The sequence below is a fragment of the Pristis pectinata genome, chromosome 1, assembly GCF_009764475.1.
Source record: "Pristis pectinata isolate sPriPec2 chromosome 1, sPriPec2.1.pri, whole genome shotgun sequence".
NCBI classification, from domain to species: Eukaryota; Metazoa; Chordata; class Chondrichthyes; order Rhinopristiformes; family Pristidae; genus Pristis; species Pristis pectinata.
Window position 1 is genome coordinate 37446192 of NC_067405.1, and position 17325 is coordinate 37463516.

The 17325-nt window shown below is 40.7% G+C and overlaps 1 protein-coding gene across 3 annotated transcripts in view; it reads right to left on the reverse strand.

Moving 5' to 3' along the window:
• Positions 1–17325, reverse strand: part of slc4a10a (solute carrier family 4 member 10a) — a 182086-nt gene that overhangs the window by 139776 nt on the left and 24985 nt on the right. For all 3 annotated transcript variants that reach the window (XM_052025762.1, XM_052025752.1, XM_052025742.1), the window contains exon 2: positions 13676–13757. In XM_052025762.1, the coding sequence (XP_051881722.1) occupies positions 13676–13757 (82 nt within the window). The remainder of the gene's footprint in view (positions 1–13675; positions 13758–17325) is intronic.

Sequence of the window (17325 nt, forward strand, 5' to 3'; positions counted from 1 at the left end):
TTCAGAGGGTTAATTTGTGTCACTGTTTTATTCTTTGCCAGACATTATTTTAGTTCATCTTTAAATATATTGTGCTTGCAGATATAAACTCAGTAAAATTGAACACATTTCCAAAAGGATGAAATTCAATTACCATCATTTTTATATGTCGAGATATAACATACTGGCAACAAGGAAAACTGTTCCCAAACTCAGATGGGACCAAAGAAGCAATTTTTCCAAAGAACCCCAGGAGAGAGAAGGAAAGTCTAACAACAGTCTGCTTCATTTTTGAAAAGAAATAATAAAAAAAGGAAAATAGCCACAATTGTCTCAACTGAAGCACTTGACTCTCAAGCACAGACTTGGGAGAAATATTGTAATGCAGTCACTTTTTGTTTTGAAAACAACATCAATGATGAAAATAGATCAAGGTGATGCTAATTAGTATGTGGGAGCCTCTACCTATGACTTAATGAGAAACCCATTGAGCCCAGTAAAAGCCCATAATAAAAAAATCTTAAGAAATTGGTGGATTAGTTGAAAAAATATATCACTTTAACCCAAAGCCAATCAAGACTATGTAAAGGTTTGAATTTAACTTACACTTAAGAAAACCTAACAAAATAAAGCTGAGTATGAAGAAGAATAGAGGAAGTTATCATAGGACTATAATTATGGCAATGTGCTCTGACAGAAAATGAGGAATAAGTTAGTGTATGAGAGATGGGCAGACAACATTTGCAGACAAAGGTCCTCTATCAGCCTGTCCCTGCTGCACCCCTCTTCCCTCCAACAATAAAAGTTCACATCCTGAGAAACATGAGCCATTTCCTTTATCTCAGAAGCCACCTCTTGGTGAAGGAAGACATTAATGGTAAAATTGACCACCATCTTCAATGCCCCTTTGGGCAATTGAGGAAAAGGGTATTTGAAGTTCAAGAATTCAGACCAAGCACAAAATGCAAAGTCTGCCGGGAGCAATGATTCCTACTGTCCTATATACTTCCAGAGAACTGGACTACCTACAGCAGACATCTCAAGGCACAGATAAAACACCACCAAAGCTGTCTCTGCAAAATCCTCCAGACTCTCTGGAGGGACAAGTGAATCAACACCAGTATCCTTTCCAAGCCAATATCCTCAGAATTTAGGCCCAAGTTACAAGTAGACAGCTACATTGAATGGATCACATCATTCACAAATACAACACCAGATTCCTGAAAAATATAGCCTCTATTCTGAGTTCTGTGGTTTGAGGCGATTACCAGGAAGACAGAGAAAAGGGTTCAAGGAAATGATCAAAGCTTCCCTGAAGAAATGCAAAATCCCCCACTGACCTGTGGGAATCCATGCCCCATAACAAATCAAACTGAAGGTGGAGCCATGCATCAGGAGCAAACAGATCCCCTATAGAACAATCATAGCACCTCACAAACGACCGACCCACCTGCCCGGCAGCCTCCACCTACCCCACCTGTGAAAGAAGCTGCAGTTCCCACATTGGCCTTATTAGCCATCTCAGAACCCATAAAACTGAAGTGGAAGCAAGTCATCCTCAATCCCAAAAGATTGCCCAAGAAGAAGTGTGCTGAGTCACTGAAGAGCTGTTATTAGAAGGCAAATCTGATCTTTGTGAATGCATTGAAAATTGCCCAAGCTGTGGAATCAGAAGAAAGAAAACTTGCCATTTCATGAAGCGCAGGCTCTGCAGGCACAGTGGACCAGTAGCAAAACATACCATTCAAAGGAAACCAATCTTTATTTTAAAGCATTAAACCAATGTTGAGGTAAATATATTCCATCTAAATGCTGGTTCAGTCAAGAAAAGAGTTCTTTACATGGTTTAAAAGGACACATCCACAGACCTTGTAAGAAAGAACATAGAGTGGAACAAACTAAATGAAAGGACTTAAAGGAAGTCACTCAAAATTTCCAAAGTTACAACTATTCTTGCCACGTAAAGGCAGCAAGTGAAGGCCATTATACAAAAGGAAGAGTTCACAATGATTAATGAAAACAGGACCAATTTATCAAAATCCTTAATTGTGGTAGCTATAGATAAGGATAAGTACAGTCCTTATGGGAGAGTATTAAATTGAAGCAGGGCAAATTACAAGAGTATCAGGCGGGAACCAGGGAGAGTTCATTGGAAACAGCTGTTTTTGGACAAGTCCACATCTTAGATGTGGAGGGTGTTTAAAGTCCAACTGCACAGAGTACAAGACAGGTATCTTCCAGTAAGAAGGAAGGAAAAGGATGGCAAGATAAGGGAACCTTGGATGTTGAGAGAAATGGTGAATTTAGTCAAGAAAAAAGTGTATCTAAGGTTTAGGAAGCTAACATCAAAAAGCCCTCAAGGGTTATAAAGAAGCCAGAAAAGAACTCAAGAAGGGAATTAGGAGAGCCAGGAGGGGCCATGAGAAGTCCTTGGCAAGTAGGACTAAAGAGAATCCCAAGGCATTCTACACATACATCAAGAGCAAGAGGATAACTAGGGAGAAGTAGGACCACTCAAGGATAAAGGAGGGAGCACGTACTTGGAGATGGAGGATGTGGGAGAGGTCCTAAATGAGTACTTTGCATCAGTATTTACCAAAGAGAAGGATGTGGAGGATAAGGAGATCAGTATGGAGCACACTAATATGCTAGGCATTTTGAGATAAAGGAGGTAGCGTTGGGCCTCTTAAGGACCATTAAGGTGGATAGCCCGTCTCGATAACATGGGGTATATTCCAAAACCAGATGGCATATACCTCAGGTTATGGAGAGAGGCAAAAGATGAGATTTCTGGGGCCTTGACCAAAACCTTCATGTCTTCTCTAGCCACAGGTGAGGTCCCGGAGGGACTGGTGAGCAACTAATGTTGTTCCATTATTCAAGAAGGCTAAATGGGGATAATCCTGGAAACTATAGACCGGTGAGTCTCACATTAGTTGTAGTGAAGCTATTGGAGAAGATTCTTAGGAATAGGACTTATGTGCATTTGGAAAACCATGGCCTAATTAGGGATAGTTAGCATAGCTTTGTGCAGGCAAGTTGTGTCTTACTAATTTTATTGAGTTTTTAGAGGTGGTAATGAAGGTAGAGCTGTGGATGTTGTCTACATGGACTTTAGTAAGGCATTTGACAAGGTCCCTCACAGGATGCTCATCCAGGAGATTAAGATGCATGGGATCCAAGGTGAATTGGCTTGCCCATAGGAGACAGAGGGTAGTGGTTGATGGGACTTATTATGGCAGGTCAGTGACTGGTGGTGTTCTGCATGAATCCATACTGGGACCTCTGCTTCTTGTGATACATACAAATGACCTAGATAAAAATGTAAGTTTGTAGACCATACAAAGATTGGTGGTGTTATGGATAGTGTAGAAAATTGCCAAAGGATACAGCAGAATATTGATCAGTTGCAGATAAGGGCAGAGAAATAGCATATGGAGTTCAATCCAGCAAAATGTGAGGTGTTGCACTTTGGGAAATCAAATGTAAAGAGACAATACACCGTTAGTGGCAAGACCCTTAACAGTGTTGATGTACCAAGGGATCTTGGGGTCCAAGTCCACAGCTCTCTGAAAGTGGCTGCACAGGTTGATAGGGTGGCCAAGGCAGCATATGACATGCTTGCCTTTATTAGTCAAAGCATTGTATTCAAGAGTCAGGAACTTATTTGCAGTTATATAAAACTCTGGCTAGGCCACATCTGGAGTATTGCATTCATTTCTGGTTGCCCCATTATAGGAAGGACGTAGATGCTTTGGAGAGGGTGCAGAAGAGGTTTACCAGGATGCTGCTTGAATTAGAGAGCATGGGCTACAAGGAGGGGTTGGACAAACTTGGGTTGTTTTCTCTGAGCAGCAGAGGCTGAGGGGAGATCTGATAGAGGTTTATAAGATTATGAGAGGCATAGAGTAGACAGCTGGTATATTTTCCCCCATGGTTGATATGTCTAATACTAGAGGGCATGCATTTAAGGTGAGAAGCGGTGTTCAAAGCAGATGTATGCAGCGAGTTTTTTTTAATATACAAACAGAGTGGTGGGTGCCTGGAATGCACTGCCAGGGGTGGTGGTGGTGCTAGTGGCAAAAAAAAGGAGGCATTCAAGATGCTCTTAGATAAGCACATGAATGTGCAGAGAATGGAGGAATATGGATATTGTGTAGCCAGAAGGGATTAGTTTAGTTCATTAGTAGTTTAATTAGTCTGGCATAACATGGGCCAAAGTGCCTGTTCCTATGCTGTACTGTTCTATGTTCTCAAAAAAAAGTGCATGACAGAGTTGTGACAGTGGGTGTAGCATTACCAGACTGAATATGCAGCTAGGCAGCAGAAAACACTACACTCGAATGTAAAAGTCTGGAAACCTATGCAGCTGAAAGCATTGTAGTTGGAGCTGCTGACCTGAGAGAGAAATGCCAAAGGCAGATTAAATACCACCAGTAGCTGTTGCAGGCTCAAGACTAAACCTATTGGGCACATGTGCTTTGAAAGAAAGTTCCCTGGTTTGACCACGTTAAGATAGCCAAGGCTAGTTTATTGCAGGAGAAGCTGGGGAGACTTGAGGCTTTCAAAAGATAAACTGAACACGCTGAGGGACATCCAAGGTGAAATTCATGATGCTCCACTGCAGTTCTTAAAGTCAAGGTCACTGCCTTGTGCAATGAAACCAAAATCAGAGGCAGAAATTGAAATGCTTCTCAGAAAGTAATTCAATCTATTAAGTATTATGAGTGGGCAGCAATTATTATACCCATGTTAAAACATGATGATGCATTAGGATTTGTAATAAGACAACTGTTAACTGAGTCTCATTCCTGAAACAGTAACCCATGCCTAGAATAGAAAATATTTGCAGGTATGTCTGGAGGGCAGCAGTTCACATACACATCAAGTGTATGTTAGAGAATCAGTCTAAGAAGTTTCTGACTATTGAAAGATTTTATGTTGAATTCGCTTAAGTGGTTGGAGTGCAGTAATGTATATAATTTATTTAGTAACATCATACACACACGAAGATGTATACAATAGTTGTTCTCTGAGCTAGAGTCCTGGTGATTTTGGGGGCTTATGTTGCATCACTGTTTTATTCTTTGACTGGCACTATTTTGGTTGATCATTGCAATGGCTGTGTTTTTTTTAAAAAGTGAACCTCTTCATTAAACTTGTTAAACTGTAGCAAAGTCATTTTAAAAATACAACTCATCTTGTCTATTGCCTTAAAATCAATGGGGTCTCTCATTCTGCGCTACATCTACAATGGGTGCAGATTGCAGGAAGCAAATCCTCAGCATAATGCTGGAGAATCCTAGCTACATAAGATTTTCTCCTGGACACATGTAGCCTTCCCATTCTGTTGATAAGTCCTGGAAGCTGGAGACTTCTGTATTTTCAACAGCTGAACAGCAGCAATTTTGATCAGTACGCACCAGCATGATCTGGCTCAAAAAATGCAATTAACACAAAATCTACATAATCATTGATTAAGCACTTTTACACAAACCTTTATTGCTTGCCTTCCACGTGCATTTACCACTCCATTGTGCTCCCTCTTCGGCAAGGATTTCTGATGTGCGTGCTGTTTAAATGCCACAACAAGGCACATGCATGAATATCAGGAGGGAGGAGTACGGGATCAAATTAAAAGGACTAGGTGGCTAGCTCACCACCTAAGCCCATGATTGTTGGATTATTGGAGTTTTACTGTATTGTGTCTAGTTATTGGGCAAAAATAGAAACCCATTAGACCAATTAATGGGCACCAATTTCTACACTAAGGATGCTCTTGTTAAACAGGTATCAAGCCAATTATGACAACTAAACTTAACAGGTGTTTTAATATAAAAACAGAAAATGTTGGAAATACTCACCAGGTTAAGCAGCATCTGCTAAAAGAGAAACAGTTAACATTTCAGGTCAATGTCCCTTCATCAGAACCTGTTTTAATACCGTTACAAATTTGGCAGAAGCAAAGTGGAAATAAGTTTGTGGAGACAGTCAGTGGAATAGATAGAAAAAAGGATATGTTAAGGTTGCATAAACAGATTAAATGAAAGGGAAACCTTTGGTAACTAGGAGTTTAATATAGGCAAGTATGAGGTCATCCATTTTGAGCCTAATGAGAAGTCTCAATAACATCCAACAAAAGAGAAACCAAACATTGGAAATACAGAGCTGACAAAGGGCCCCACACCTGAAACATCAACTGTTTCTCATTCCACAGATGCTACATGACCTGCTGAATGTTTCCAGCATTTTGTTATCACTGTGGCTCGAGTGCGTAAGGTATACAATGGATCATTTCTATTTCCAAGGGTCTGAATTAGAAAAAAATGTTCAATTATAAGAAGTCATAACATTGTACAGCATGGAAACAGGCCATTCAGCCCAACTCATTCACACTGACCAGTGACACCCTTCCATTTAATCCATCTCTCAGCACTTGATTCACAGCCTTCTATGCCTAGGCAGTTCAAGTGTTCATCTACATACTTCCTAAATGCTCTCAGCAAGCTCGCTTCAACCACTCTCTCAGGCAGTGCATTCCAGATCCTTACGACTCTCTGGATGAAGGTGGTCCCCCTCATATCCCCTCTAAATCTCTTCCCCCTTATCCTAAATACATGCCCTCTAGTTTCACCTACTTTGGACATAGGGGTAGACTGCAGAAAACCTTTCCCTACCTATACCCCATTATGTTTGTTCTTCATCACAAGACAAACTTGGCGTGGGTTTAACATCAGAACATTTATTAAAACAACAGACTGCACAGACTTGCAACACCAGGCTGGCTGGCTTTTCCCCACTCTTTCCAGCCACCTCCTCTTTCCCCATGTGATGTCTTGCATTGCCTACTGGGAACTATAGATCCTTATTATAACTACATAATAACACATCTTCCCCCTATAAAGAAAAAGGAACAATACTTTGTTCTTAAGGATGCCAAGAACCCTTGTCCACTCAGCAGCTTTCAATCAGTCTCTGAGGTGGTTTTATGGTCCTTTTTGATCTGGTACTGTTTCCACAGGTGTGTTGCTTTCTTTTGCTGCATTGGTGTTTTCCTGGGAACTCTGGTCCACATGTTCATTTTCTCCATATGCTGGCCCCTTTGGTGTACTGACAGGAGATGGGTCACAGCCATGGGTTGGAGCTTGTGGTCATAGATCCACGTGGTTCCTCCTCAGAGGTGTCCCTCGCTCCGCCTGGATCTGGTATGAATGTGGATTTACTACTACTTGCACAACTCCTTGCCTTGCATGGACCACGTGCCAGAATCATGATCCTCAGATTCGCACTTGATCCCCAGGCTTCAAGACTGGTAGGCTTTTCGCTGTCTTGTCATGATTCTATTTCTGGTTTTCTTTCCCTTCCTCTTTAGCCTGTTTGACCTTGTGTGCTCCTTCAGGTGTCAACAGGTTTTCACGTATTGGAAGTTTAGTGTGTAGGCGTCGACCCATCAGCATCTGGGCTAGTGAAAGGCTGTTCTGCAGTGATGCACTTCTGTAAATCATTAGACTTCTGTGGAAATCCTCTCGTCCATCTTGCACTTTCTTCATGAGACCCTTCACCACCTTAACTGAACTCTCTGCTAGGCCATTAGATTTTGGGTGATGTGGGCTTGAGGTTATATGTCGAAACCCCCCAAACATCAGCAAAGGATTCAAATTCACTGCTCAAAAATTGTGGACCATTGTCTGATACTACTTCGCATGGAACTCCATGCCTCAAACACAGCTTTCAGGAACGTGATAACTGCTTTGCTGGATGTTGATTGCAGTGTCGCAACCTCTGGGTAATTGGAAAAGTAGTCTGTTACAACAATATGGCTCTTCCCATTACAGTCAAACAAATCCACTCCAACTCTAAAATATGGCCTGTCTGGTACAGGGTATGGTGCAAGTGGTTCTGCTTGCTGCTTTGGTCTGTAGGTAAGGCATATTTCACATGAAGCAGTGGTCAGCTGACGTCTTGGTTCATTCTTGGCCAGTATATCACTTCACGTGTTCTACGTTTACATTTTTCCTCCCCAAGATGCCCTTTGTGTATCTTCTGGAGCAGCTCCTTGCATAGTGACACTGGAATCACAAACCTGTTCCTTTTGAAAACCATATCTTTCACTACTGACAGTTCAGCTCTGCATACCCAATAATCTCAAATACACATTGGACAGTCATCCTTTGCTGCTGGCCATTCTTTCCATATTGTATCCTTGAGTACTTTCATTGTTCCATCTGCCTCTGCTGCTTTCCTAAGCTGCTCTGTTCTATCCAGAGATACTGGAAGAGAGGTGACAATCATATCAACGTAGACCTGTATATCTGCATTAACCTGTTGGTCACTTTTTTGTCTTGTCGACTGCTCGAGACAGCATCAGCAGCAAACATATTTTCCCAGTGTGTAGATCATCTTCACATCATATTTCTGCAGCCTTATCAACATGCGCTGTATCCTCATTCATGTCAGTGGTTTGGACATAATTGAGACTAATGGTTTATGGTCTGTCTCCACTTCAATAGCTTGCCCATAGATGTACTGATGGAACCTTTCACATGCATATGTAGTGGCGAGAAGCTCTTTCTCTATTTGTGCATAGTTGGCTTCCACACTTGTTAAAGCCCTTGATGCATAGGCCACAGGTTGCCATTTGCCATCATGCTGCTGCAGTAGTACTGATCCAAGGCCAGGCTGGAACACATCAGCTGATATCCTGATGCACCTTTCTGGATCATAAAACTTCAGCACAGACTCTTCAGTTAGGACCCTTTTCAACATCTGGAAACACTCTTCTTGCTCATGAGACCAAATCCATTCATTTTGTTGCTCAAGAAGTGACCCAAGTGGTGCTGACACTGTTGACAGTCGAGGGATGAACTTAGCCAGGTAAGTCACCATCCCTAAGAAACGTCTCACCTCCTGTTTGTTTTGAGGCCTCTTCATGTTTTTAATGGCTGACATCTTTCTTGGATCAGGCTTCACTCCCTCTTCAGATATGATATCTCCTATGAAGGAGAGTGTCTTCACACCAAACTCACATTTCTCTTTATTTAATTTCAAATTGACATTCTTTGTCATGTCAAGCACTTGTCTCAGTCGAGTATAGTGTTCCTCCTTGGTGAACCCCCAGACAACGATGTCATCGGTCATGGTCTCGACACCAGGTATGCCCTCGAAAATCATGTAGATGGTTTTATGGTAGACTTCTGGTGCGGACAGGATCCCATATGGCAGCTGAAGATAGCGATATCTTCCCTGTGGTGTGCGCTTTTAACAGTCTCAAACTTGCCTCATCAAGCTTCATCTGCCAAAACCCAGATGAGGTGTCGAGCTTGCTAAACCACTTAGCACCTGAAAACTGGGACATGATCTCCTCCCGAGTTGGCAATTTAAAATGCTCTCGATGGCTTTATTGCGATCTCTTGGGTCTAGACATATCCACAATGCTCCATTTTTCTTTTGCACAATGACCAGTGAACTCACCCAGTCTGTTAGTTCTTCAATTTTCTGTATGACATTTCATTCCACGCGTGCTAGTTCTTGTTTAAGTTTATCTCCAAGTTGAAATGGAACTTTCCTGCATGCATGGACAACAGGAGCCACTGCCTCATCTATGTGAATTTTGTGTACACCAGGTAACGGTAAGCATCCAAGCCCCTCAAAGACATCTGCATACTCTTCCATAAGTATTGTATGGTCATCTTTGGTATGTGAAGCTACTATGAAAACTCTTTTCACAAGGTTAAGCTTTTCACATGCACTCAGACCTAATATTGGCTGTACTCTCTTTTCTACAATCAGTAGCTGTGATTTTAAGTGCTGCCCTTTGTGCTTAAAGGTCACCATACAGCCCCCTTTCACTAGAACTTGCTCTCCAGTGTAGCCTGTCACTTTTAACTTCACAGGGTAAAAGTTACTCTTTGCTGTGAGAGTCTTATAATCATCCATGATAACAGATTCACATGAGCTCCTGTGTCAAGCTTGAATGGAATTACTGTCTCATTCACAGTTACTGGAACAATCCATTCTGTTTTGCCAGCAGCCACGGTCTGTACAGAATCCACAAAGAATTCCTCCATTTTCTCGTCAACTGTGGTCACCTTTCTCTCGTTAGCCCCAGCTTTACAGCACCTCGCAAAGTGATTCTTCTTCCCACAGCTATTGCAGGACTTTCCATAAGCAGGGAACATCTTTGGAAAGTGTTTACCTCCACATCTGCTGCATTTGCTGTTTGAGCCTTCCTCTTTGATTTGCTGTTGCTTTTGGAAATGCCTTGGGAGCTGCTTCTGTTTTCACAGCATGTACTGTTGTGTCTGCTCTGTACAGCTCCTTCCCCTGTGCTCGTGTGGTTTCTGCTGACCTGCACATATTCACCACCTTTTCCAGGGTCAAATCTTTTTCCACACAAGTCTTTGAGTCCATTATCTGGAATTCCACAAACTATTCTGTCTTTAACTAGTGAGTTTCTTAAATGTCCAAAGTCACAAGAGTTACTCAGTGTGTGAAGCTCAGCTAAGTATTGGTCGAAGCTAACACCTTGTTTCTGGTCACAGGAAAAGAATTTCTCTCAAATGAGATGTTTTTACTTGGGATAAAATACTCCAAATTTTTCCATCAAGGTGCCCAACTCAAAAGCTGTCTCATCAATTTGAAAGCTGTTACAAATGTCCAAAGCATCTTCGCCAATCACGTGCAGAAAAATAGACACTTTCAATTTTTTGCCATAGTTCCTTCCCACTCCACTAGCATCTAAATACGTTGAATTGCTGTTTGAAGCATTTCCAATTATCAGCTAGATTTCCAGCAAACTGCATAGGCTTGGGAGGACTTAACTTATCCATAACAGGAACACTCAGTCTCTCACTTGAATCTCTCTCAGCAATTCCGGTGACTGCTGAACTTCAGGAACAATGTGCTCCTTCGCCATGCTGGCTGGCTTTTTCTCCATCTTTTTTACAGCTTTTCTTTCGTACTCAGAGTCTCTTTCTCAGTTGCACACAGTATCCATTTACTTTCCTTGTTCAGACCTCACACCAACTTCTGACACCATGTTATGTTTGTTCTTCATCACAAGACAAACTTGGCGTGGGTTTAACATCTGGACATTTATTAAAACAACAGACTGCACAGACTTACAACGCCAGGCTGGCTGGCTTTTCCCCACTCTTTCCAGCCACTTCCTCTTTCTCCATGTGACGCCTTGTATTGCCTACTGGGAACTGTAGTTCTTTATTATAACTACATAATAACACACCCCCCTCAATTTTATATACCTCAATCTTGTCGCCTCAACCTCCTCCACTCCAGGAAGAACAGACCAAGCTCCTCAAGTCTCTCCTCCTTAATGAACTGCTCCATCCCAGGCAACATTCTATAAATCTGCTCTGCACCATTGAGTGCTGTCATATCTTTTCTGTAGCTTGATGACAAGAAATGCATGTAATACTCCAACTGAGGTCTGACCAAGGTTTTACGAAGTTGGAGCATAACCTCCCTACTTCTGTATTCAATACCCTAACTAGTGAAAGCTAGTATCCCATACACCTTCCTAACGATTTTATCTACCCGTTTCTGCACTCAAGGATGTATGAACTTATACTCAAAAAGGTCCCCCTGTTCCTCAATACTCTACCATTCACAGTGCATGTCCTGGCTCATATTAGCCTTAGAGGAAATACAATGTTAATGGATTCAAATAAATGGTTAATTATAGAGGACAAGCTGCACAAAATTGGGTTGCAGTCACTTGAATACAAAAGATTGAGCATGATCCAATCAAGATGTTTAAAATACTGAAGCAAAGGATGATCTGCTGGAGGGACTCAACAAGTCAGGCTGCATCTGTGGAGGGTAAAATGAACAGTCAACTCAGCTGTCCATTTCCCTCCACAGATACTGACTGACCCACTGGGTTCTGCCAGCAGCTTGTTTTTCACTCCAGATGACAGCATCTACAGTCTCTTGTATCTCCATTTAAAGTATTGAAGAAGATTTGATAAAGTTAATACAGAGAATGTACATGGCTTCAACTTTGAAGAACATAACCTTTAAAAGCTGATTCAGGAGGGAAATTAGGATGAACTTATTACATGCAAAGGATGGTACAAAATTGAAACCAACCAAAAGGGGCTTTAGGTACCAGAACAGTTGGAACCTCCAAAAAAGGTAGATTTGTTTGGTATAACTATTATTTTGGAAAAAATGAATTGCAGCTAATCTGCAATTTAAATGGGCTGAATTTTCTACTCTAGTTTTTATTATTACTCTGTAATTGTAGCATTTTATGGGTCTACCCCAACCTAACCAGTACTCTTTATGGGTATGCAAGAGCTAAGTTTCATTTTTTAAGAAAATAGCAATGTGGAGCCAGCAAAAACAGGAGAGGTCCTCCTGGTTTTTTTAGCCTAACTATCCTGCCATCACCATTCCAATCTGTACCTCATCCCCAGTCTTGCCTGCAAGTTGGTTCTTCCAAAACAAGTCAAAGCTAATAAATTGTCCCCCACTTGCTTGTGTAGGTGCAAAAGGGAATATAGCAGTATGCAAGATGTCTACACCATGACAAAGCAATTTGCTTTATTATTTCTTGTTCTACCAACTTAGACATCCATTTCATTCACTAGCAGTGTAACATGGTTGCAGAGCTTAACATCCTCAGCTTTATGCCAGGGATGGCTGGAGCAGTAAGTTGACAAAAAGCCACAAGGTATTTTTTCCAGGATCTCTCACCCAAGGCCAAGATGAAGCACAACCTGCTCCACCTCAGAACACCACTCAGATATGGAGTTCCAGCTCAGCCTACTGTTCACATTCAGAATAGTCTGTGTGAACAGACATAATGGATGACAAGTGAGAAACACTTAACGAGATCAAAGTCAATCCAGCTCAATTAAAATTGCAACATTATATTGTTATAACCCTAGTACAGGAATCCAAATTATTGAAGTATTGCATTTGTATTTTAAAAAGGGACAAAATAATAACAGCACCTTACATGTGTCACAATGGTCAAAGATCTTTTAGTTCCAATTGATACATAATTTGGGATTGAATTTAAATTAAAATTCAAATAGGAACTATAACAAAACATAAGAGATTCAGAATTCCATTGGTTTTCACAATCTTATCCACAAAAACTGGGAGAAATGGCACGATCTGCTGCCAAAATCATGGCAAGTGATAGAGAGATCCTGCAGAAATTAATGGTGCAATTATTTTCACATGTCCTGAAGAATTTACAAGCTTCAGGCGATTTTATTTTGCCATCTTGTCAATCTGAATACATGGATTTGGAACTGCATCATTAACGTACTTAATAAAAGTTCAAGTTATGTGATTTGTTTGTCAATCTAAACTTATTGTTACAGCAATTCTGAATTCAATTCAGCTTAAGTTATCCATTAATAAGTTATGGATTTCAAGTCATTGCAGATACAACAATTAACTGGAAACAACGAATGAACATTTTTTTCTATATACAAGCATGAAACCAAGTGAATTCTCCTAAATACTGTTATATTTAGAATTATAAATACAGCATGGAGAAGCAACTTATACATTGTGCGTCATTGACTGAGTGTTGGTTCATGTCCAAGATGCCCAGATGAAAAGTTGTCAAGACCAAGATCAGGTATTACTATAAACAGACAGCGAAGGTGAATCAGAAGTGGCTTTATATCACTCCTCATGCCCAGCGATTTTGTTTTACCTTCCAAGTCCTCTTTTTCAAAATGTGTTTTCTGAATACTGCATGTTCCCCCTCTGTCCACCACAGCTTCTTCATCATTTCTCTGTAAAAAAAAAACAACAAATGGTTCCTTAATTCCAGAATTATCAAAGGAGAACTATAATTTATCTAATCTGGATCTTCAGAGAAGAAAATCAAAAATATTATATTTAACAGCTGTAATAACCAACCCAAAGATTTACAGAATGCAAGGATCTTTGTTTAATCTTATGAACTAGATGAGGGTGTTTAGCTAGTAATCTAGCACCATTTTCATCCATATTGTGGATGAATAGAGATCAATTTCTCTACATGTAGTAACCCCACCCACCGATGGCCCAACTTCCAAATGTACTGTAATTTCCCAATGGCCCAACTTCCAACAAGACTATATTTCCCACTGGTTCATTTCCCCATCCACACCATAAACCACTGACAGTTCAACTCCCATTCAAACTATATTTCCCTGATGATTTAACTCCCATCCATTCTATGATCTCCCAATGTGGAGTGACTTAAATTGGCTTAAGACTTGTTGTGATGGTGGGAATTTCAAGAGGTCAAAATAGATTACCCACTCAACCCTCTTGGCTGAAGAGGTTTCAAGTAGTTTAGCCTAGTCTTGAACTCAAGTGCTAGACTTGATGAATGCTGAAAATGGGAATTTTTTTTTTTAAAAAAAAAGGAGCCACCACTTATCACTGGGATAATTAATTGTCCACCACCCTTCAAATATGGATATGACAAAACTTCAGAGCCTTATTACAAATTATTACTTGTTGGTTGCAATCACTTAGTTCCATCTCTTGTAAGCTGCTCTACCAGTTGGACTGTGTGCAAAAATCTCTCCTCATTTAGGTGCATTTATTGCTGCTTCCTGCATACCCTATGCCACACCATGGGATTATAAATTATGGAAAATGCATTTTTTCTGTTACTAATGGCCAGTACTTCAGTTCTCTCACCCCTTCGTGCAAACCCATTTTGACAGGCATGTCTCTTGGGACTCAGACAGCTTTAGCGATGATAATAGAGTTACCTTTCTTGGCCCTGGACTTTTAAAGTTCCCAACACAGGATTATCTAGGTTTTCTTTCCAATGACATGTTCAACTACCAGAACTAAGCACTTTTCTCACATCATTTGGCAGGCTACAATAGGGGGAGAGATTAGCACATTAGACTGGCAACTGAGACATTCCAAGTTCAAACATGTTACAAAAAGTCGTGATGTTAAAAAAAAAATCTGAAAGTTATTATCAGCAACTATTTCTATAGGGGAAGGTTATCATGTTGAACTAACAAACCAAATATTCCTGCTTCAATACCAGGCAGAACCATGAAGTTAAGAATATACATTTCACTGGGCACTGTAGTTTGTTTACGTACTAGTATAAAAACCCAGAGGATGTAAATTCAAATGCCATGTGACAAGTGCTGAAGTGGTTTTGAAACATTATCTTGTTTTCATGCTTTCATCTCTGGTGCACTTCTCTATCTTAGTCATAATAGGTGATTATTTTTAGCACAGTGCAGTGTATTCCCAAGTAAGCTTGGCACAATAATAATGGTTATCCTTAAAGGTGTCCAGTATTATTAAACAGAAATAAAGTGACAAGGAATACAGATAATTTCATTAATTTACTTCCTGCTGAACACATATTTTCAGTAATAAGCAGAGTTTTAGAAAAATAAATTCTTAAGGGCCAAATTTGACTACCCAAAAATGCCGCACAGCAGAATTAAACTGTACTCATGGCAAATAGCATATCAGTTTTGGGCTACCTCTTATGATTGCTATGTCTAGCAACAGAAGACATGGTTACACTTAAAACCAGCTTACATCTCCTGAAGGAACAGAGCAATATGGTTAAAACTGCTTGAATGCTGCCTTTTCAGTCTACTGCACTCATGGTTAGGCATACCAGGACTTACAGGATCTCCAGAAAGTTTACTAGGAATGCCTAGATGCTGTTCACTGCTAGTAGTGGTGGTGTACATTGAATTCTTTCCATATGGTAGTAATTGTACTTAGAGAAATGCACATCCGCCAATCCCCTCAATGTTGCATTTCAGTTAACCAGCTCTGACCATTGAAGCCCACATTAAAATGGTGCCCAAGGCTATCCTTCAAAATTGATGTCTTCCTCACTGGCAGGCTGCTGGCTTTCACCAACCTTGTTGCAACCATTGTGTAACAGCACCTGGATAAGAGGAGAGCAACATGGAACATAGACTTTAAGGGAATGTGAAAGGGTGATTAGTTGAAATCTTAATGCAATAATGCTACGTGTTGATTTATAAACTTATAAAAACTGTTTCTCCACAACCACACCCCCCCCCCCTAGATTTTTGCATTGTGGCCAAGCAACTACAATACCATCCATGGTAAAGGGAGTTGAAGGTGTGGGCTGTGGATAAATGGAGAATGAAGTTTGCAGACAACACAAAAATTGGTGAAGTTCTATATAGTGAGGATGGTTGTCAAAAGATAGGGCAGAATATGGACCAGCCGGAAATTTGGGCAGATGGACTTTAATCCAGACAAGTGTGAAGTGTTGCACTTTGAGAGGTCAAATGCACAAGTACATAAATAAATAGCAGGACCCTTAAGAGGATGGATATACAGAAGGATTTTGGGTGCAATTCCATAGCTCCCTAAAAGTGGCAACACAGGGTGGTAATGGTGGCACAAGATACACTTGACTTCAATCAGAATGTTGAGTATAAAAGCCAGGAAATCATGTTGTGGCTGTGTAAAACTTTGGTTAAGCCGCATCTGGAATATTGTGTGCAGTTCTGGTCACCACATTGCAGGAAGGATATGAAGGCTTTAAAAGAGTGCAGAAAAGTTTTACTAGAATGTTGCCTGGATTAGACAATATTAGCTATAAGGAAAGGTTAGACAGACTTGGTTTGTTTTCTCTGAAGCACTGGAGGCTGAGGAGAGGCAATAGATAGGGTAGATAGAGTTTGTTTCCCAGGTGGAAATGTCAAATACTACAGGGCATAACTTTAAGGACCTTTAAATTGAGAGGCAGAAAGTTTAAAAAGGAGATCTACAAGGCAAGTTTTTTTTTAAATATACAGAGTGTTAGGTGCTTGGAACACATTGCCAGGAGGAAGTGGTGAAGGCAGATATGATAGCAACGTTTATGAGGCATCTAGACAGGCACATGAACAGGCAGGAAATGGAGGGATATGTACCACATTCATGCAGATGGGATGAGTTTAGTTGGTATAATGGTCAGCATGGACATAGTGGGCTGAAGGGCCTGTTCCTGGGCATTAGTGTTCTGTTCTACGTAGGTTGCGTTTACAATAATTATTCAAGAATTATTTTGAAACTAGGTTGTTTCCCCTCCCACTCCTCCACTGTTCATCTTAGTTGGGAACAAGGGCTCCCTTACAATGACAAAATTGTACAGAATACAGTAAACCACTACAAATCTTGATCCATGCTATTGAAATACTACAGAATCCTTCCAGAACACTCCGGGGAACACAAGTTGTTTCAGCAGTGTAAACATTGTCTCAGCACATCAGTGGTCTGTACTTTTTTTTCCCCTGTGTGGCAGCATGGCATCCATTGTATGCATGCTCCCTACAGGTCACCTGTACCATGACTTATGTC